The sequence below is a fragment of the Myodes glareolus genome, chromosome 12, assembly GCF_982192425.1.
Source record: "Myodes glareolus chromosome 12, mMyoGla1.1, whole genome shotgun sequence".
Classification (NCBI taxonomy): Eukaryota; Metazoa; Chordata; class Mammalia; order Rodentia; family Cricetidae; genus Myodes; species Myodes glareolus.
The window spans coordinates 51,487,903-51,510,272 of NC_142037.1; the positions used below are offsets into that span (position 1 = coordinate 51,487,903).

Below are 22,370 nucleotides of genomic sequence, written 5' to 3' on the forward strand. Positions count from 1 at the left end.
CAGGAAGGGAAACTAGAACAGATTTTCAGGTGGACTGGGGGTGGATGGAGATGGGAACATGAGGGGTGTGGATGGGGCACAGATGGAGGGAAAATACTGAAAGAGAGAACTGGAAAGTTGAGGGGGGTCTTTTTGGCATCAGGAAGAAATCGAGGGCAAACAAAACTCCCATGATCTTAACATGGATGTTAAGAATTCTACCATACTGGATGGGTAGCCTGAACTGATCATATCCTCTGAACAGACTGGTAACTACCTCAATTGTCATCAGAGAGCCTTCACCAAGTAATTGACAGAAACAGATGCAGAGACCCACAAGCAAGCATTAGGCTGAGCTTGGGGGATTATGCTGAAGAGGGGGAAGAAAATAGGAGCCAGAAAGGTCAAGCACATCACAAGAAAATCCATAGAAAAAAACTAGCATAGCTCTTTGGAACTCACAGGATCTGAAGCAACAACCAGGAATCCTGCATAGGATGGACTTAAACCCTATACATACATGTGACAGTTCTGTAGCTTGGTTTATTTGTGGGACTCCAAACAATGGGAGTAGGGATTGTCCCTGATGCTTTGGGGGTCTTTTGGAAACCAATTCCTCATAGTGGGTTGTCTTGCCCAGCCTTAAAACAACAGGAGAGTTTAATCTTAAGGCAACTTGATATGCCAAACTTTGTTGATACCCATGGGAGGCCTGCTCCTTTCTGAATAGAAACAGAGGAAAAGCGGATTGGGGGGATGGCATGGAGGAAAGAGGAGGAAGGGAATAGGAGGAGAGAAGAGAGGGGAAATTTCAGTTGGGATGTACAATAAATAAATAAATCTAATCAAATAAATATAATGAAAAAGAATGATTCCCACAGGCTCATATATTTGAATGCTTAGTTACTAGAGTGGGACTGTCTGAAAGAATTAAGAGGATCAGGCAGTATGTTTCTGTTGGAGTAGACATGGCACTGTTGCAGACACTGTGTCACTAGGGGTGGACTTTGAGGTTTCAAAAGCCCAAGATAGATCCAATCTCTCCCTCTCTCTGCTTGCAGTCTAGAAAGCATCATTGCAATGCCACCATAAATGTGTACATAATCTTCTCAGTGACTTTTTAACTTGACTACTTTAAAAAACTGAAATCTGGTTCTGTGAGTACTCTTTACACTGTACCTGATTGCTGTGAGCCAGTCAGCCTAGGACATACTTTTAATAATAAGGAAGTAATGAAACATAAAAAAAATTTAAAAAGTATGAATACAGGAGTATAAGCACTAAAAGAACAGAAATACACATGAAAAAAGCAATGGATACTTTGCTACTGAGAGAACTTCTGATGATTTATTGACCAAAAGAAGTTTTTCAATTTTTTAATTCAGAGATAATTAGGATTTTATGGGTTTAATATATTAATAGTCTAAAATTTCACATTCATTATCATTTTCTGTCTTAAGCTACATGTTCTCAACAGCCCTCCAAGTATTCACTAAAATACAATTTGAAACTTCAACATAGGGTGACAAGAAAAAGATTCCTTACAAAATAAAAAATACAAGTCAAATATGGTGGGACACCCCTATGATCCCAGCCCTTCATCAGCATAATGAGGTCACGGCCAGTGTGGACTACCTGTTGTGATCCTGTCTCTATAATAATAGTGATGAGGAGAAGAAAAATTTTAAATGAAAACTAAATACAGAGAGAGTAAAAGAAAGAAGCCAGCCTCAAGGCCCTTTACTCTGTAGGATAAGAAAAAACTCCAGAAATCTTAACACCCACTGTGAGACATCTGTGCAGCACACAAAGAAAGATATGCAGCCTGGAGTCCACCATCAAGACAAACAGATGGGAAATACTGGGGTCTCAAAGACACCCATTAATGATGTTGAACCAATGGTCCAAAGAAAGCAGACTACAAGAATACTGGTTCTGAGAACTAAGAAAAAAATAATGTAGCAGAGAGAAAAATGATTGGAAAGTATAAATGACAGGATTAGAAAGAGGAATGTATGCAATAGAAAGGTCTAATGTATGCACAATAGACAGGAAAAGGCTAGTTCTTTTATGGGGTGGTGAGGGGTGCAGCAGGGTTTCTCTGTGTAGCCTTGGCTGTCCTACATTTTGCTCTATAGACCAGGCTGGGCTTGAGCTCACAAAGATCCATCTGCCTCTGCCTCCTAAATCCTGGGATTAAAGCCATGCATCACCACTAATTTAAGGGTAAATGACTAAAATTTTCAGAAAAAAAAAAAATGACAAAGACAAATTACGGAAAGAATTTAAAACAATCTCTTAAGAAATAAATTCTATCAATACATTAGAAAAATACTCTGTAAAAACAAAGACACAGAAAACAACCAAGAAAGATAGACATCCTAAAAGGAATGTGCTTTAGATGAAGGTCACACCTCAGGAACAGCGAAAGAGAAGACATGACAGACATGCTAAGAAAATATCTCTAAAAGGCAGACCATCTGTGTGATGCTACCCTCCTTTCAAAAGCAAAGGAATTAAAACTTGGGTCTGGTTTCATCTGCATGTGCTAGCTTTTTGGGATCCTAAGTCTGTTTGGATGCTCACCTTCCTAGACCTGGAGGGAGGGGGGAGGAACTTGGACTTCCCACAGGGTAGGGATTCCTGACTGCTCTTGGGACTGGAGAGGGAGGAGGAGAGGGAGTGGGGGGAGCGGGAGGGCATTGGGAGGAGGGGAGGAAGTGGAAATTCTTATAAACAAATAAGTAAATTTAAAAAAAAAGAATACACAGAAAGATGTTTATCATCAACGAAACCTAAGATATTTGAAGAAAATACTTGAAGCAATAACTAACCTATACAATCAAAAAAATGATACAATTAAAATATCACTCAAATTAGCATTTAAATTAGTAAATGATGTTCAAGTATTCTTTCACTCAAGAAAAAACTAAAGATTACTACTTATTTCTTTCCCTTTTTAACAGCATGCATATGGAATTAAAATTATAAAATTATAATCTGGTCTATTATAAAATCAGAAGAAAATCAAATAGTAATAAATAAAAATGAAATGAGAAATCAAAAATCTATACAAAATAAGTAAAGGAGAGGAAGGCATAAGGAGATGGGGAAATAAGAAGAGCAGGAGTGTGATGGCTCAAAATGGAATCCAAGAGCAAACGTAAGACAAGAATTCTAATGTATTTAAAAAATCAATACAAAAAAGAAAAAAAAAACTACTAGGTAAAAACAAAGATTACCAAACTATCAGGAAACACACTGCTAGCTTATGATAGGCATGCCCAGCTAGAAACACCAACATGAGTAATCTAAGAAAACAGAAGGTAAATCCACTTAAATCAAGCTTGGGAAAAAAAAAAAAAAAAACTATGGAGTAATGGCCTTATTAGTAAAGGAGTTTGCAGGAATTTCTGAATCTGATCCCCAAGAGGTGGCTGGAGAGTACTAACTCCAGGGAGATGTCACTGACCACCACACATGTGACTGTATACACACACACACACACACACACACACACACACAGCACAAGGAGGGAAACACATTTTTAAAAATAAATGAGATAAATCAAGTTATCTGTTACTCAAGAATATGTGAACAATGAAACTGCACTGGAGAACAAAGAAGTGACAGCTTCCAACACTAGGACAGAGCTGACCACAGACAAGGGTAGGATTTTTTTTTTGAAGGGACATGAACATTTCAAGGTTTCAATATTCCAGAAGTCATCCCTGTCGGTAGGTGGCTTACTGCAACCACAATCATTTCTTTAAATCTTCTAATATATTATTTAAAAAAAATAAAAATAAAAAACAGGCCAAAGTACTAGCAACATCAAAATCTTTCTTTTAAAAACTTCTTCAGATCATGTTGGTCCCAGTGGGCACAATGAATCTAATGCTTGCCACCTGCTTTCAACATTAAAGGCACATGCTTTATGTTGTCAAGCCAAGACTGTTGACAAACTAGACTATAAAGGTGATACTCAATACACTAAATACTGACATGCAGACACTTTAGCTCATTTGGATGTGAACGTCTTTCCCTGCAAAATCCACTGAAACAATTTTGTCAAAGCTTTATCAATTCTATCAAACATACCTTCAAAATAGCCTAAGAAATTGTCTTTAAAAATGAGAAAACAACTCTTATGAAACTAAAAAGGCAACACACACACAAATATTCAAGAAAATATTGCCTAAAATCAGAAAACAAAGATTTGTTATACTGAATTTCAGGAGACAGAAATTTTGCCCCTGACAGGTACATCAAACTTAGAAAACAAAGATACATTCTATAACTAATTTGGCATATGCATAAGTGGGTAAGAACTATAAATGCTTGAAATCAATCATAATGATGTTAGTGTCTACCTGTTTCTGCTTTTACCCAATGCATTCAATCACTCAAACATAACTATTGGCTGTGTCAAGATTCACTGAAAGTTATATTTGGTAATTTGAAAAAGTTAATCTTTTCACCAGTGTTCAAAACTAGCTACAAACTGTCACAGAGAATAATGAATAATCAATGTACCTCCTCAAACAGAAGAACTTTATAGTCTTGACATCAAATCTTCATTAAAAAAAAAAAAAGGCAAAGAAGTTGGTCTGTAATACCTGGCTCTTTCATACTGTCCCAGCTATGTGATGGAAGACTAGTATGGCTCACACTTGGCAGGCAGCTGAAGAACGTGATGAACTGTTCGGAGAACACCCCATGGCCAGAGGGTGGGGGAGGCGAGTCATAATATGGAGGGCAGGAAAGCTAGTTTTCCCTAAATTTGGTTTAAATAAGTTTTGATTGTGAAGCAATATTATAGAACAGTCACTGATCAGTTTACTGGGTTTCATCCACAGCATTCACAAATATTAAATGCTTTATGGAGACAACATGCAACACGTTTAATGCCAGAACTTAAGAGCCCAAGGCAGAAGGATTCCAAGCTCCAAGACAGCTAGACCCCACCTAAACAAATAAGAAAAAACTAGCAGCATGACAGTAAAACAGTGGTATCCATTTAGTGACCTCATACATCTAATGGTCAGAAATACTTAGACAGAGAAGTCACATGCTATATGGACAGAAGCAAACCTGAAAAACTGCAGAGATATCATAAGAGGAAAGACCAAAGAGTTGATCATAGGCACAGTGCCAAGATTTACAAGCCATTCTTCTAGTGAAACACTGGAAGAACAACCATTCGAGAAACTTCTCTGCAGAAATATTGTTCTGACAAGAATTTCGATTCTTATCAGTCAAAAGGACTTCATGGAAACATAATGAATTTCCATAATACTTTACAAAATCTCTTTGCCTAGGGGAGAAGGTTCTACAAGTATTGGGTGGTATTTTAATGATTCTGTTTAAATAAGAATACAGAAAAAAAGAATACACAACATCATTTCTCAGTATTTTGAGGTAACACTTCAACAAGTTATCTATTCCATCATAATATACATGGATTTATACTAAATCTTTCTCTTTTGTCTCCTCTTTTATCAGCACCATCTACTATAAAGGGAGGAGGGAAGAAGCTGTTAGGTGATTACTTCTGCTGGGAAAGAGGCTGCACATCACCAGTGACTTCCTCATGCTGGACTTTTATACCGAGAAATTACAAAGATCCCAGTGCCCTGTGCCTGCCAGGATAAGCAGAAATGCATGGAGTTGTCTCATCCATTTTACCCCAAAACACCCTTTGCTCCAATTAAATTCCACAGAAACATGGTTTTCTTTCCTAAGCCAAATATTAAATATAACACTTGGGGGGAAAGTAGGATTGTAATAACTATTTCTGTATGTGTGTCTGTGCATCTGTCTTTTTATACATCTGCATAGGTATGTTTGCACACGCAGGTGGATACCACAGTGTATGGCAGACGTCTCACACAACACTCTCCACTGTATTTGCTGAGACAGGGCTTCTCACTGAACCCAAACCTTGTCACTCTGTCTAAACGGCCTGGCCAGAAAGTCACAGATCCTCCTGGATCTGCATCCTCAGTGCCAGGATTACAGTTACGCACCCCCACACCCTGCTTGTTACAATGAGCACTGAGGATACAAACTTGGGTTCCCAGATTTGTATGCCAATACTTTACCAACTGTACCATCTCCCCAGGCTCCTCATAAATATTCTTAAATTAATGTATTTTACAAGAACAAATTAAGCTGGAAACACAAGTTGCTCTTTTATAAATATATCTATGAAATTCTTTAAGTTAAATCTCTTACTAATAATAGGCAAGGCAAGATCAACAAAAAAGGCGGAAATTAAAACCTCTTTGTTACCATCCACATTCTCTCTTGCCTTTCTCAGTTGTTACAGAACGTCAACTGGTGAAGAGCTAGCATGCAGAAAAGCAGCCTTCAGCTCACATCCATATGGAGCCACAGTCTAAGAAACATACTACAAGTTTAGGGCTAGCAAAGATTTTGTTGTTGTGGTTTACACTAATTCACTTCCATGTCTTACAACTTAATTAAGTCTTTTGTTTTAACTACTTCTATTGTCAAAGACTTTTCATCTTATATTCAAGCTTGGAAATGTCCAAAAAAGTACTCATCACAGAGAATATTCAAAGCAGTATGTTTCACAGCACTACTAACAACTGCACTAGTCTATCACAGCTTTCCAAAGACTTACAGACAGTACAGACATATATACATATACATGCATTCTATCCCCAAACAACCATTCCATAGACAACAAAAAGCCAACATCCAGATTTCTCAGATTTTCTGACTCACTACTCAAATATTGAATTACAACTTCTGCTTAAATTTCTTCAAGAATATCCTTGTTAAGACATCAACCTAATTCAGAGTTAGCCTCTATGAAAATTGAATTCTGCCCTTTAAAGTATCAAAACTAGTACTTCAAATAACATCTTTTTTGATTTTGTTTTATGTTTTAATAAATACCTCCTATATTCCAGTAATCTGGCAGTTTTAAATGAGATCAGTTTATCATCATTACTTTATCTTTTATATTTTTCACACATGGCATAAAATTTTTCTCAAAGGCATGAAAATATAGCCCAATCTGAAACATTGTGAAATTGATCTATAGAAAATCATATGGTATTGATATTACATAAAAGATACCCAGTTTAATCTGGGTTTAAGATAGGTTTTGTTGTTTTGTTTCTTGTTAGTTAAGTCTAAAATTTTAACTTTAATGTGCACTTTATGTTCTTTTATTTATTAAATACAGTAACATTAATCTATGGTCCTCTACATAAGACACCGTTTTTAAAAGAGGGAAAAAAGGAACAAGTGGTAGGTCACATAAGAATCACCAAGCATTTAACAATATGAAAATTGAAAGTAAAACTTAATTGTATTAAAATGATAGATGTTTATCTTGATTGTTCTTTCGCAAAATAAGTTTTAAAGAATTTCATAAAACGGTTTTAAGTCCATGAGTTACATTTTACTCAGTAATAAATACAAAAGTTCACTGAGATTGATTCTTCATCAATTTTGTTTAATTTCAATTTTTAGATAATCTTTTTTTTATTTTTGAGACTATAGTATTATTGTATCACGTCTTCGTTCCCTTTAATTCCTCCAAGATCTCTCATGTCTAACTCCTTGTTCTCTTTCAAATTCATGGCTTCTTTTTCTGTTGTTTTATTTACAATGTATGAGAATATGCCTGTGTATGCATGTGTGTGTAATCCTAAATACATAATTCATCCGGTTTAGTCTTTATAATGTTACTTGTATGTATATGCTTTAAAGGCCATTTGGTATTGGGTTTTCATCTTGAGAAACTGGTAATGTATACTAGCTATTTGCAGATGGAGTAATTAAAAATGACAGAATAGAGATAATCTGTTTAACTAAGTAACATGCCACAGTGACAGACAGGGGATGAATTACCTCACAGGATTACTGGTCAATGATACTCGCAGTGACTCCAGATATGTCGAAAGTCTCTCGTCAGTATACCCCATTTTCAGCTCATGGATGAATTCCTGAGGTGAGATCTGTCGGCTACTTCTAAGACTTCCCTGCAAAAAAAATCAAAAGAAAATTGTTTTTTAATTCATGCTACAATGAAGATTATCTATAAGAGATGAAATTCATCATATCTAGTAATAATTTTAAAAATTACTGTTTTGAGGTGAAATGTTCTAACAAAAAATCTATAAACAGATAATTGATTTTATTCACAAATGCTATTAAAATTACAGTAAATGTTTTGATAATGAAAATGATTGCTTTTTGTAACATGTCATAGCGAATTCAAATATTAAAACTCAATTTAAACAAATGAACTTATTGAACAAGGCTTTGAGTATACAGGAAGAGCCATTAGTCACTGGTTCAATCAGTTGCCATTGGAAGTGTAATTTTAGGCACGTGCACACACACATACACATGCATATACAAACACCAATGCACGGATACATTCAGAGAAAAACACAAGCATATACAAAAAGAATAAAAAAAGAAGTATTCAGTTGATAACAAAAGACAGACAATAAATTGGTAGAGTACTATTATACTCTTAATTTTCCAAGGTAGATTTTGGAAGGACCTAGTTTATATAAACTATGGGATAGAAAGGGTATAATTCCTTGGTTATTTGAAAAACATTAAATTCTCACTAGACACAGGCATATCAGTACAGTTTTAATGTTGAGAACCTAGCACATCTTTGGGCACAACCCCCAGTACCATCAAACACACACACACACACAAAACACACAAAACACACACTCATTATACTGCAAATAGTGAGTTTACTAGTGAGAAAGATAAACAAAAATATAAAAACATGCATAGTATGAAACATACAATTTTAAACACGGCAGTCAGTGAGTGCCTCACAGGTAGGAATTCAAAGGCTTCTGTCATGCCTGCTTGAATTAACATCTAAGGAAACAAGACAGCTAGGCTGGCAGGTATTTTTTTTAAAGTGACAGAAGGGGCTGAGAGCTTCACAGGCCACAGAAATCGCGTGGACATATAACCCAAGATCAAAAGCAAAGACCAGTTCAGAAGGTATGCATGTGTCCCAGTTGGGAAATGAGGAAGATATCAGGGAACAATGAAGAAAGCTCTTAAAGAATACCTATTTAGAGACTAGATGTACAAAGGAAAGAAGTCGAACACGTTCAAACCCGGATTAAAACTCTAGCCCTTCTTTTATTCATTTCTTTTCCTTTATTAATTGCCAAACATTATGCAAGAAAAGACAAATGGCAATGCAAAACAAGTCAGTATTGGGGAAACAGTGTTTTTATTGATGGTGATATCAGGTGGTTATTTAAAGTCAATGTCAAAATCTCGAAAGGATTAAAAATGACGCAATAAAGCGCATAAGGCAACTGAAATAGTAATAACCATCTCACTTCAACTGATAGCATTAAGAATAATTCATTTAATGCAACACTTATGTTTGTTAAGTTGCCAAAATATTGACTTCTTTATTACAGGAAACTGAGAAAAAAAACAAACAAAAGAGAGGAAGAAATAACAAAATGACTCCCACTAATCAGTATTTCTAACCAAAGCATTTTATATATATACTGGTATAGAATATTTAGGCACTTTTTATTCAAAATGTGTACTTTAATCCCAAAAGAATCCGTTCATTACAGACTTCTTTTATAACTAGAAAATATTTTAGAAATACATCGCAAATGAATAAATAGGTATCCAAGACTATGCTTCCTTTGGTCCTCAGACCACTAATATTTCTTTCCTAACATCTGTCTCTTGGTTTACAGGTTGCCTATGATTTCTTGATATCATGAACATTTGATTTGTTGTACAAATTACCAGGTCAATATGTGAATCAAGGACTTATCCATAGAGTTCAAGCTTTATTGGCAAATTAATCATGATTCTAACAGAATCAACAAGCTAACTCAGCTGAACCAAAAGATGTCATTTTGGACAAAGAACAAATTGAACCCATATTCAATGGAGTTTCTTCATGAAAATTCTTAAAAGTATGTGTTCAGATATCCAAAGACAAAGATAACATTATTAGTCCATTTTAACAACATTGAATAGATTTTGACTGTTTGTATTCATAAACTATTCCAGTTACTTCTGTCCCATAGTAATCATACTGGATGCTTCCTGCTTGAAGCTAGCAACAAGGGAGCATGTCTCCCCTACCACTCACTAGCACAACGGCAGCAGAGGTCCCAGCTAATTAACTGAGCAAGAATTCTAATACATACGTAGGTGGAAAAGAAGTAACATCATATTCAAATGTCATGATCACCTTCATGAATTTATCAGCATCATTTTCAAAGCTCAACATATTAAAATAAAGATTGCTAAACATTAAAAAACACTGAAAAGGGCATTTTAAAATACTTTTGAAACATTATAAGGGCATCAAAAGGCAAAGTAACAAGAAAAATAACAAATGAAAGGAAAGAACTAAGAAGTACAAAGCAATAGCAAGAAATTGAGGGAAATGTAAATAGAGATGTAACAGTATATTCCTAGATGCCAAGTGCAAGGGCACAGTGAAACCACCAAGCTAGACCAACCCATGGGTAGAAAGAAAGGTTTATTGGGGTTCAAACTGCCAAGGGTATCTGGCAGAAAAGTAAGCAGATTTTATATGACAACAGGGTGTCTTCTTTGAACTGATAAAGGCTGTTCATTTGTTTAGACATTTAGGACGTTATCACCAGCACTGCCAATTGAGAGGGTGGGGTACTTTGGACTTAACACCTAGACTCAGCTTTATTTAAAAAATCCATTGAGCAAAACAACTGCATCATAAGCTGTGGCTGGCGCAGGCAGGACAGAACCAAAATGCAGCCCTGGGTTTCCAGCTCCAGCCCAGCAACACCTCTGACACCACGCCATGCGGCTAGGATGGGCTCCAAGGAGAAAACACTGGCCCACCTGGGCCTTACAGCGCCAGGCAGACAGGTACTACTATGGTGGGCAAAAGTGTGGTGTGCTACAGGAGAGAGAGACACACAGAATGGTTCATGGCCTGTGGACAGAGTATCTGAAGAGGTGAAGGAGAGGATTGGACTGAGGTAAGTGGCTTGACTGCCACCCAGGCCATAACAATGTCTGGACCTGAGCTGTTGCTGGGGCCCATGTCTGAGTTCACGGCTCTGACACAGCTGTGGCCTCTGCAGATAACACCAAAGGCTGAGAGGATAGAGCTGTTTAGATTTGACCACACCCTTCACTGGCTGGAACACTGAAGAAAACTGATCCTGTCCCTCATCAGCTAAAGCACTCAGGAGAGGTCATACAGCTTACCTGGGCAAGACTAGAGAGCAGGCCCTGATGGTCCAGGTATAGGGATGCTGACACTAAGGGAGTGTAAGCAGAACTGGCCATCCCTTACTCATAGCAGGTGGGTGAACCAGCCAGGGCAATGCTGGAGAGCTCACCGTGGTGGTGAAGACAGGGGAGAGCTGGCAGGTTGACCAACCCGGCAACTACCCAGGCCCACAGCAATATCCACTCCATCTAATATCTACAAGAGCACATGAAGGGGCTGATCCTGCAGACCCAAAGCTGCAGGACCTCCATGACATACGGCAACGTTAGGATATCCAAAAGGAGTCCCAGTGAAGACCCAACATTGATAGTACAGCAGAAACCACAGGTCTGAAACCAGACCAATGACTCAGCAATGAACACTTGCAAGTAAAGATAACGAGGTTTACTGTGTGAGTCTCTGTGTTTCACAACAGCTTCCTTGATGAGATTTTTCCCTTTGTTTTCATTTTTCCTTTTTTCTTAAAAATTTTATTTTATTAGGGGGTGCATTGCAAGGGCAGAAGGCAGATACCAACAGACAGGAAACGAATGGTATCAAAAATGAACAAACCGCTTTAAAAAGTTACAAATTAAATTCACTAAGTAAGACATTTTCCTGGGAAATAATAAACAAATTCAGAAAAATACCACCAAAATTGCAGGGAGCTTTTCTCAAAATAGAATAAAAAGCTCATTTTCTTATTTACGTATCAGTTCCAAAGATCACTGGGATAACAAAGTGAAACACTGGGTGAAGCATCTCCATGGGGAAGTCATTAAAGACAATGGTACTTGTAGTTACAGGAAGGAAAATCAATGGGCTAAATATCCAAATCGTGGTAAATGTTGCCATTCTGTGTGACAGACTCTGCACGGTAGCAGTCCATTCTGAGTAATTCACAAGTCCTGTGCAAGCTGCCTGCATCCAGAGAATGGATGTGGTTACGATAAAAGGCAACATAGGTGGAGAAGAATTACAATCAGAACAGAAAGGAAAATCAACTACACAGGAAATGTGCATATTCAATATAATATATCCTGAAACAAATTTTTACTTAGAATGAAACATTTCAGAATAAGAACAGAAAATAAACTAATTGGGATGATAATTTTTAACATGTTCCCTACCAAAATAAAAGTATGAAAGAAATAAAACTGAGAGGAGAAAAAAAAATGTGTGAAGAAACATAAACACTCCCTTTCAACAAGGTCTTATGTTCCTTTCATTTTGCCTAACTTCAAAGGAAGTAGAGGGTAGAGGGAGCATGCGAAGGAGGCTTGCTGCTGCATATCTTGAAATCCATTAGCCATGAAGATGAAAATACTTAGAAAGCTTTATCCCCTGTGGTATCAAAACACATTAGTGAGATAAGGATGTCTGCCTGACATCACAAAAATTAGAAGGCTATTTATCCCACATAATTTTTAAATCTTTTTTAATCCCTTGGCAAAATTTATTCTAAAATACCAAATGCAGATGGGGAAAAGTACAAAGATTATACCTGTCATCTTCTTTATGAAGTATCTTCAAGGGCATAAAAGGCAATATGCATGCCTTATGCATACCTGCACCATTCCTATTTGTCTAAACCAAGCGCTCTCTCCTGCTAAGTGACTATTAAAGGTAATAGTCGCCATTTCCTTTGACCTGTCTTGACCAGCTCCTTTTGTTCCTGCCTACAGACATCCCTCCTTTCATCTCAACTCAGCTATAAGGCAAATCTACTATCCTAGAATATTTCTTTGTATAATAAGTCAGAATACCGAGTCTATGACAAAACAGACACGCACAGTCACCAGGGGAGAGAATGGCTGATGCAGCCTACTACCTTTGACAAGCAACTGAGTGATTCTTATACAACTGTGAAGAACATATCATTTAATGTTCGACTTTATTTTAATAATAATTTAATTTATAATAAAAGCAAAATACATGGTCTAGATATATACAAATCTCCAGGAAAAGGATACCTGGGAATACCAGCAAAGACTCATCCCTGACCTCTATGAAATTAACACTGCCTAATATGGTAGTTTCTAGAATGATTGTTGTCTAAATGACCCGCAATATCAAATTCCTAAACACTTCTACGATTGCTGCTCACTCATAGCCAAATTAAAACATCCTTCAATCCTAGGTGAAAAGAACCAAAATCCATCACGTAGCATCTTCTATTGTAAACTAATACCTTAGTCTTTTAATTCTCCTTGTCTATAATGAGTGTTAACTTTTAAAATATAAATATCAAAACTATATAGGCACTAGAGGTTATCAAAATAAAAATTTGTATGACTAGTAAGAGATTGAGATGAAGTTCATTATTAGAATTCTCTTTGCCATTTACTTTGTAATTTAAAGCAGTAAAACTGAAGGGGAAAAAAAACAGAAAATGGCCACCAATATCGAAGAATATTTGTAATGTCAAATCCTTCAGTGTCGTACACTTTTAAGTCCATAACCATAAATTAACTACCTCTGTACCGTTAGTCTTACACTCTCTTAATTCCTGGTACCAAACCAGGTAATGAGCTTTGTGAGAAACAAGATGGAGGGAAAAAGAATGAAAACAAGAATAATTTTTGAAGAATCATCACAGTTCAAAGCAAACGTAATAAGCACATTGCTGCCAAGAGGATAACCACAAGCTGACTACTATCATATACACAATTATTCAAGTGCACTGCCACAATTTTCCTGAATTTTTAAATGATTTCAACAGTGTCTAATGTCACTAACCACAGAAACACTAAGCTGTCACTGTAGCACGAATTACTCGTTTCAGGAACATCTTCCACTCAAATCATGTTGTAGGAGCAATAAAATCTGTTAACCTCAGATGATTTTATACAGACTTGAAGCAGAAACATAAAAGCTACGAAGTACTAGAGACAGGTTCACCAACCACACAAACTATGGCTCACAAGAATCTCTTTAAAGGGCTCTCTTTTAAATTAAACATAAAATAAGCACCATTATAAACAAAATCTCTGCCTACAATTCTAGAAGACTGTTTACTTGTACACTGAAAACTGTACATGCTAAGGCTGGAGAGGTGGCTCACAGTTAAGAGCACATATTGCTTTTGCAGAGAAGCTTTGTTCAGTTCCAGCTCCCGCATCAGGTAGCTCACAGCAGACAGCTGCACTCATGTGCACATGAAGTACTGATGCACAATGATCATCACTACATGATTAAAATTAGTTAAAATAAATCTTTAAAAAGAGCATAGACTAAAGGTTTAGAATTGCCAATTAAAAGTTACAAAGATAAGTAATAAAAACGTTCTCTTTTTGGCTTCAAAATACTCCACAAAGAAAAAAGGTTTCTTAAAGCCTAAGAAACCAATACTAGTTTTAGACAATTACATATTAATTTAAAAATATTAATTTAAAACAAATAAAAAATTCAACATACTTTATTTGTTCATTATTATTACTATGGGATATCATAAAAGAAACTCAATTCACATTGGCCATTACCTTTAGTAATACACCTTATTTTTCTCCCTTTCTTTGTTTATATGTGTGTTTCTTGATGTGGACGCATGTGTTTGGGTGTTCACATGTATCTGGTAAAGTCCACATGTATGCGCACGTGCTAAAGTTAAGATCAATACAGCATCTTCCTTGATTGTTTTCCATCCTCAACCTGTAATAGGGCCCCGTACTCAATGCACTGATTCCATACTCAACCAGGACAGTCTACACTGGGACCTTTCTGTCTCCATCTCCTGTGCACTAGCACAGGGTAACAGCTGTGCTGCCATGATCACTAACCTAGCTTTTATGTGGATGTCGGGGATCTAAACACCTTTCCTGATCGTCACACATGCATAGAAAATGTCTTCCCTGCTAAGCCATCTCCCCAGCCATTTCCTTACATACATATATGCGTACGCATATAAATGCGTATATGCAGGGTGGTGGTCAGAAGAAAACGTGCAGGAGTGACTTCTCTCCTTCCACCATGTGAGTTGGTATGATTAAAGTAAGGTCATCATGCAAGGGGCAAGTGTCCTTAAATGCTGACCCATCTTGTAAAATCTCACACTTGCTTTTGTTCTGCTTGAGAGAATATTTAAAATACTTTCTAATGAGTAAAGAAATATTTTTAAGTAATCAAATATAGAAAAGAAAGTATGCTAGTTCGTAGAAGAATAAAAAATTACACAAAATTGAACTGTTCAAAAGAAAAGCCATAAAAAGGGACAAAGAATAAAAAGAATGAAAATTTAGAAAGAAATCTGAAAATGAAGTAAATACGTACTGAAGGGACTTCAAGTCAGATTTTAAAAAGTTACAATATTAACTAATTGATAGGTACAATGAATGCTACAGAATTAGACTTCAAATTATCAGTATGAATTTATGGTTCTCTCTGTGTCTGTTCATGGTTTCAGGCATGCAAATGTATGTGTGTGTGTGTGTGTGTGTGCATGTGTGCATGTGTGCATGTGTGCATGTTTGTTGAAAACTGGTTCTTCCACCTGTACAAGATGATCCTAAAGGATCAAGTGCGAGATAGTAAGAAAGCAAAGGGACAATGGGATCAGAAGGAGTCATCTGCAGTGGGGTTCTGTGAGGAAAAGAGGGAAACTACTGTGGCAGGGGGGCATTCTTCTCAGGTAAATAAAAGTGTTCTGATCTCGTCAGGGCTGAGAGCAGTACAACACGACAAAGATGCCGAATGCCATGGAATGAGGTGTTTTACCGTGATGAATATTGTGCTGTGTGAGTTTTAACACAAGGAAAAAAATAGTTTAAACGATTTAAAAAATAGAATGATAGCCCAATCTGCAATCTTAGAAGTCAAGATGTTAGAAGCAATTGGGGGAGGAGAAAGAAAAGGGATACATTGGCATTATCCTACGTTACTACCTAAAATATTGACAGCATAGTGTGTCTCCTCAGCAACAGCTCATCAAGTGATATGCTTATTTGTGGATTTTGCAACATGAATATGAACTAAATTTTGAAAACCATTTTAAAATTTAATAATTTTTCTTGGTTTTGCATTATTTCTATAATGGATACTTTTAAATCAAACTATACATAAAACTTTGGTTCCGGTTTATGTCACCTAAAACAGAATATCACATATTTTCTGCTTGAACAATAGAAGGCAAATTTACATGGCATCACAGAGGCCACTTGTTTCCACTTGTCGTCTTCAGAGTTCTCTTAGAACTATTTAGTTTCAACTGAGCAACAAACTGCAACTAAAAGTCTTAAAAAGAACCCAAAGATGAGGGTGGAGGAGTTGATTAAATAAATATGGATGTTCTAATTTGCCAGCCTCTATTTGATGGTTCAATGAACGATAAAGATCTGCTTGGCACATCTGAGCAGATAGAATAACACAGTGAAGCTCTTAGTCATTGGTTCATTATCTTCTTTATTATGTTGATTATGTTTATATAAAAGGGAAATCACAACAAAACTTCTTTGGGCATTTCCTAAAAGGGGATGGGGGCTGAGAAAACACCAGATGTTCCAGTCTTCAAAATTAGGCAATTTGCTTTCAGTTCCTCCAGGTAATTGTGCAATTATTTGCCTCCATGATTCTGAGCTGTACTTACAAATGTCACTGAAAATGTTGACAGTCGAAGTCTCCCTTTTTTTTTCTTACTTAAGAATAAATCCCTTGTCTCTTGTACATACACACCACCCTAGAAATCTAATCTGTTCCTATGAGTAAGCATTTAAAAGCCAAGTACACAGGCTGAAGTGATGGCTCAGTGATTAAGAGCAAGGACTATGTGATTAAGAGGACATAAGTTTGATACCCAGGAACCACAAATTGCTCACAACCATCTGTAATTCCAGTGTGAGGGATCTACCACCCTCCTCCGGCCTCCATAGACAATGCTTGCATGTAGTACACAGACATGTATGTAGGCACACTTAAACATGTTTAAAAAATAAAATAAGAGGGGGCAAAATCAAATACAAAATTTTACACACTTTCTTATGGTTAAATGCAGGAGGATACATAAAGGAGAGAAAGAAAATCTTTGGATCACATCCAAACTCATCATAACCAGGATCAGTTATGAGAGTGGGAGTGGGAGTCAGATCATCTCTGGGTAAGAAAGCTGTTTGTGGTTACAGAGCACCGGCAGCTGCAAAACTCAAAGACATTTGGAGCAAACTTCTATTGCCATCATAGTAAGCATGTGATTTTTTTAATAGTACAGTTATAAATCAAAATACAAGAAGGAAGGCTGAGACCACCGTCAACAGGATGTAGACAGAAGCTGGAAACACTGAATTACCCAAAGCAGAAGCAGCTAGAGACCAGCAACTGTGTGTTTCTCTAAAATGTGTCCCACAACTAAAGTGACAGGTAAAAGGCAGAAATTTGAAGCATTTACTTCCCCAAATCTCCGCTACTACAAATAGGCACTGTCTGGCACACACCTTTAATCCCAGCACTTGAGAAACAGAGGCAGGCAGATCTCTGAGTTCAAGGCTAGCCTGGTCTACAGAGTGAGTTACAGAACAGACTTAGTTGCAGAAAAACCCTTTCTAGATACAGAAAGATAAGATAGATAGATAGATAGATAGATAGATAGATAGATAGATAGATAGATAGATAGATAGACAGACAGACAGACAGACAGACAGACAGACAGACAGACAGGGGTAGATACATACATGATATATACACACATACACACATACATACATACATATTTACATACATACATACAAATCCTTAAAATAATAAACTGCTAAGTAATCGCTCCAAGTCTTTGGTATTTTTTGAGAAAGGGTAGGCTGATTGGCCATGGAGCCTGAGATACATTAATCAGTCTCCACCTCCCATGTGCTGGAATTGTAAGTGTTAGCCACCATGGCCAGCATTTTGAATACGGGTTCTTGGCATCAACAGCAGTTCTCTAAACTTATAAAGTATATTACATGCTCTTCTATTGCTGGGATAAAACACCAAGACCATGGCACATTATAGAAGAAAGGAAATAGGAGGCAGAAAGAGCAAACTTAAAATGATATGAGTTTTTTGAAACTTCAAAGCCCACTTCTACTGGCATACCTCCAGCAAAGCCATACCTCAAAAGCTTTCCTAAACAGCCACCAACCGGGGACCAAATCTTCAAAAACATGTACTATGGGGGTCATCTCATTCAAACCATTACACAAGGCAAGGACTTTGTGAACTGACTACATCTCCAGCCCTCAAAAGCAGTTCTTAAGAGAAGGGGACTGGGAAGTAGAATGCACTGAAAAGGAATAAGGCACAGTTAGGTGAAGCAGCTGGTGCAATTTAAAAACGGCATAGCTACCTTACAAGTTCTTTAAGTGGGGAGAATGCAAACACAAAATGCAAAGAAATCAGAATGCGAAAAGCACATACCCCACACTAAGGAAGTAATGTTTACCAAATGGCCTAGTGAGTGTTGCAATTGGTGTAATATATGCTTAAGGTAAATCAATTTTAAAAGAGAAAGGTTTATTTTGGCTGAGTTTCAGAAATTTCAGTCTGTGCTCTCTTGAGCTTGTTTCCTTGGGTCTATGTCACCTCACAAGGCCTAGAAGTGAACAAAAGCAGAAGAGGGGAGGCCAAGAGAGGCAATCTTCCCTCCAAACACAATAACATCTTTACAATATTTTGCTGTTGTTGTTGCTGCTGCTGCTAAAACTAGAACTCATAAAATTCCTTCCATCAATTAGTAGCATCATGGGCTGGGAACTAAGTTCCAACACGCACGCACACACACACGCACACACACACACACACACACACACACACACACACACAAAGGATTTAGGGAACATTTAAAATTCATACCACAGTAACATAGGTAAAAGGAATTCCCAACTGAAATAGAAATATAGTTGTCACAGTGGAGAACCTTAGAGGATTTATTAAAAAAATTACAGAGACAAGAAGCCAAGTTCAGATAGACTTCTATGAAGGAGTGCATCTTTCACATTCTGCTACCTCCTTCAAATATAATCAGGAATGACACAGAGTTAAAATGCTAATAGAATTGCTCACAAAAGTATGTTCAGAACACTTCAGCAAACTGAGTGTTCTATCTACAAGGCACTCTAAAAGACAAAACAGAACTCAGATATGATGACTCACACTTGCAATCCTAGCACCCAAGAAATTGACACACAAGTAATTTGAGTTCGAGGCTAGCCTAGGCAACAGGCCTAGAATGCAGTATGAAGACTGCTGTCTTAATTTATTTTAAATCCATAAAAAATAAAACATAGGCAAAATTATCTCTCCTGTTAGTAAGTAGGTAGGCATAAAAAGCATCTAGCAAACAATCTCAAAATTATTCTGTTCTGGATTATATTAAAATTTCAAGATTTTCTAAAAGCATTCCTTTGCAATTTCATTTCCTAATATGTTCATGTTTAATGGGTGCTTCCCTCTAGACAAATGGGCCAGTGTCTTCTCCATATAAATATAGCATGGCTTTGTCTGTGTGTACACATCTTTATGAGAGGTTCACACAAACACTCCACATGCTCTAATCCTATCTTCCTTAAACACTTCTGTCTCCTTTTCCTTCTCCTCCCTCTTACTTTTTGAGACAAATGTTATATGTCACTGACTTTCCTCAAATTCAAAACAATCAATTCACCAAACTCCACTTCATGAGTTCTGTGATCACAGTAAGGCACCACCAGAACTGGCTCATCTCCTTCCAAAGGATATTTCTAATTCCCACAACTCTTTTAACCTCCAATACTCACTTTAATTAATACTACCAGACAGAGGACTGCCAGTTAAATATTAATTTATGCATTCCAGGAAAACTTAATTATTCAAAAGAATTTCGAAAGCCCCACCTTGACAATAACCACGTAAGGACTGTTGGTCTAAACCACGCATTGCACTCATTTATCCCAATACATTTGCTGCACATCTAATGTGGTCTACATACTGAAAACTACAGAATAAATACAAGCAGAATTTCTGGTAAGTTTCTTAAACGCTTAGGGGGCATGTTTCAATGGTATATTAGTTTCACTAATTTGCAGGGCACTAATTCTGCATCCTGTTGACTATTCCTCCTACACCTTGACATCTGAAAGCAAACAAACACATCTCCTGATGGCCCATATGGAAAAACAAGGAGATGCACCTAAATCAAAAAGAAGAAAATGTCAGTCACTCAAGTGCTACAGTACTGAGCAGGAATCTAGAATACACTGACGTTAAAAACAACACAAACGAGCACTGGTGATACGGACACTTGTCCTGTGTCTAGCCACTAAGGTGTTCTTTTCATCTCCAGATTTGAATGTAAAGCAATTTTCATTAATTCCGAGAGCAGTTTCTAAACAGGCTAACGTTTCTAAACTTTGTAGGCAGTATTATTAAATGCTAAATCATCTACTAAATTAACAGAAAAGAAAAACTTACTAATCAATGCTCTCAGCAACCAAAATGATACACTACAAGAGTACACAAAGAACAGCAAAAGTTTAGGTATAGGAGGAGGAAAGATAATAATCTTTCTAATTGGTCAACAGACAACCGAAAAGAATATATATAGTGGTTAAAAAAAAGGTATCACTTAAGACATTTCTCAAATGATGTATTTCACAGTGAACAATGATAATGTATAGATATAAATTATGCATTAGTATTTACTACACGTTATTCTTAGTAAGACACATTAAGAAAATTCAGAGATCATGCAAATGTAATATAATTTTTTATTTTAGGTATATGGATGCTTTGCCTATATGTATGTCTACGAACCACATGCACGTCCATTGCCCACGGAGGGCAGAGGGTATTGGATATCCTGAAAGTGGAGTTACAGATAATTGTTAGTGAGATGCTAAGTAGGTTCTGGGAACCAAACCCAGGTTCTCTCAAAGACCAGACAGAGATATTAAATGCTGAGTAATCTCTCTAGCCCAACTTAAAACATAAAATTTAAAGGGTCATTCCTACACATTTGTGTGTAACATAAGTAATAACCCATTTATTTCAAAGGAGAACTAGGTTATCCTATTTTTGATACTAATGATAAGAAAGGTAAGCAGTAGCTCGACTAGATTTTATAAATAAAATTTTAAATGTAAGAAAAATAAATATTTCATATGCTATAAGTATTTTTACTTAAATTTCTGATAAATCAAAATTAAATGTTGGAATTGAACATCCATTTTCCAATTAATTTTAACCCTGATCCATAATTAAATGGGAACATGTTGCTGGTAAACTTTTAGAAACCACCTCCTGAGAATGAGTCCATCACAAGCCACCAACACAAGGTCACTGAGACAGAAAAAGAAACAGTCTAGAACTCACTGGCGAACACGGTGCGGGCTGTTTGCGTCTGACACAGACTGTACTCATACTCATACAGTCCAAGTCAGCTGGAAAACAACCAGAACTGCGTCCCTGTGAGGGATGAAACCCTAGAAGTGAGAAGCGCATACACCCGAATGAACACCAGCTAACATCAAGCTGACACTCATTTGTCTCTTTCCTCTTCAACTGACATTTTACATTTAATCTGACTTGCTCAATCATCTGTCTCTCTTGAGGCATATTTCTATACTAAGTACAAAGCTAACTAAAACACAAACAAACGAATGATTTAATAGCTTTCCTATGAAAGAAAATATGCTTACTGCATGCATATAATTAATATTCTCAAAAGTATCCTAAAAAGCTATTTGCTTATTCAAAATCTGATTTTATGATTTACATCATCGACAACATGTAACTGTTAGCAGAGTATGCCTGATATGTTTGTATAATAGGCATACACATCTCTTTTCTGAACTAATATTTAATTAATGCCAGGAATAGATAAATATAAATAGCTACTATGAGAAATCACAAAAATAACCAAGGTTAGTGACAATAGTGTTTTCAACAGTGAAACTGAAAATATAGCAGTTTGTACGAAAAGCATTTTAATAGAAGACTTTAATAATAAATTAAATTCTGAAAGGAACCAAACTTTCTTTTCATTTGCTTGTCCAAGCAGTACTTTCAACTAGCGGCTGAAATATCTTTCTTTATTCATTATCAAGACATACGCTTTACTGAAACATAGTAATGAAACCCTCCAGTAGTTTATTTATTTCCTGTTACATCATATGGTTACCTGGGT

The 22,370-nt window shown here is 36.6% G+C and overlaps 1 protein-coding gene across 4 annotated transcripts in view; it reads right to left on the bottom strand.

The window, feature by feature from the left end:
• Diaph3 (diaphanous related formin 3) overlaps positions 1-22,370 on the bottom strand; it is a 452,383-nt gene that overhangs the window by 342,649 nt on the left and 87,364 nt on the right. For all 4 annotated transcript variants that reach the window (XM_087912260.1, XM_087912261.1, XM_087912259.1 and 1 more), the window contains one exon: positions 7,870-8,000. In XM_087912260.1, the coding sequence (XP_087768386.1) occupies positions 7,870-8,000 (131 nt within the window). The remainder of the gene's footprint in view (positions 1-7,869; positions 8,001-22,370) is intronic.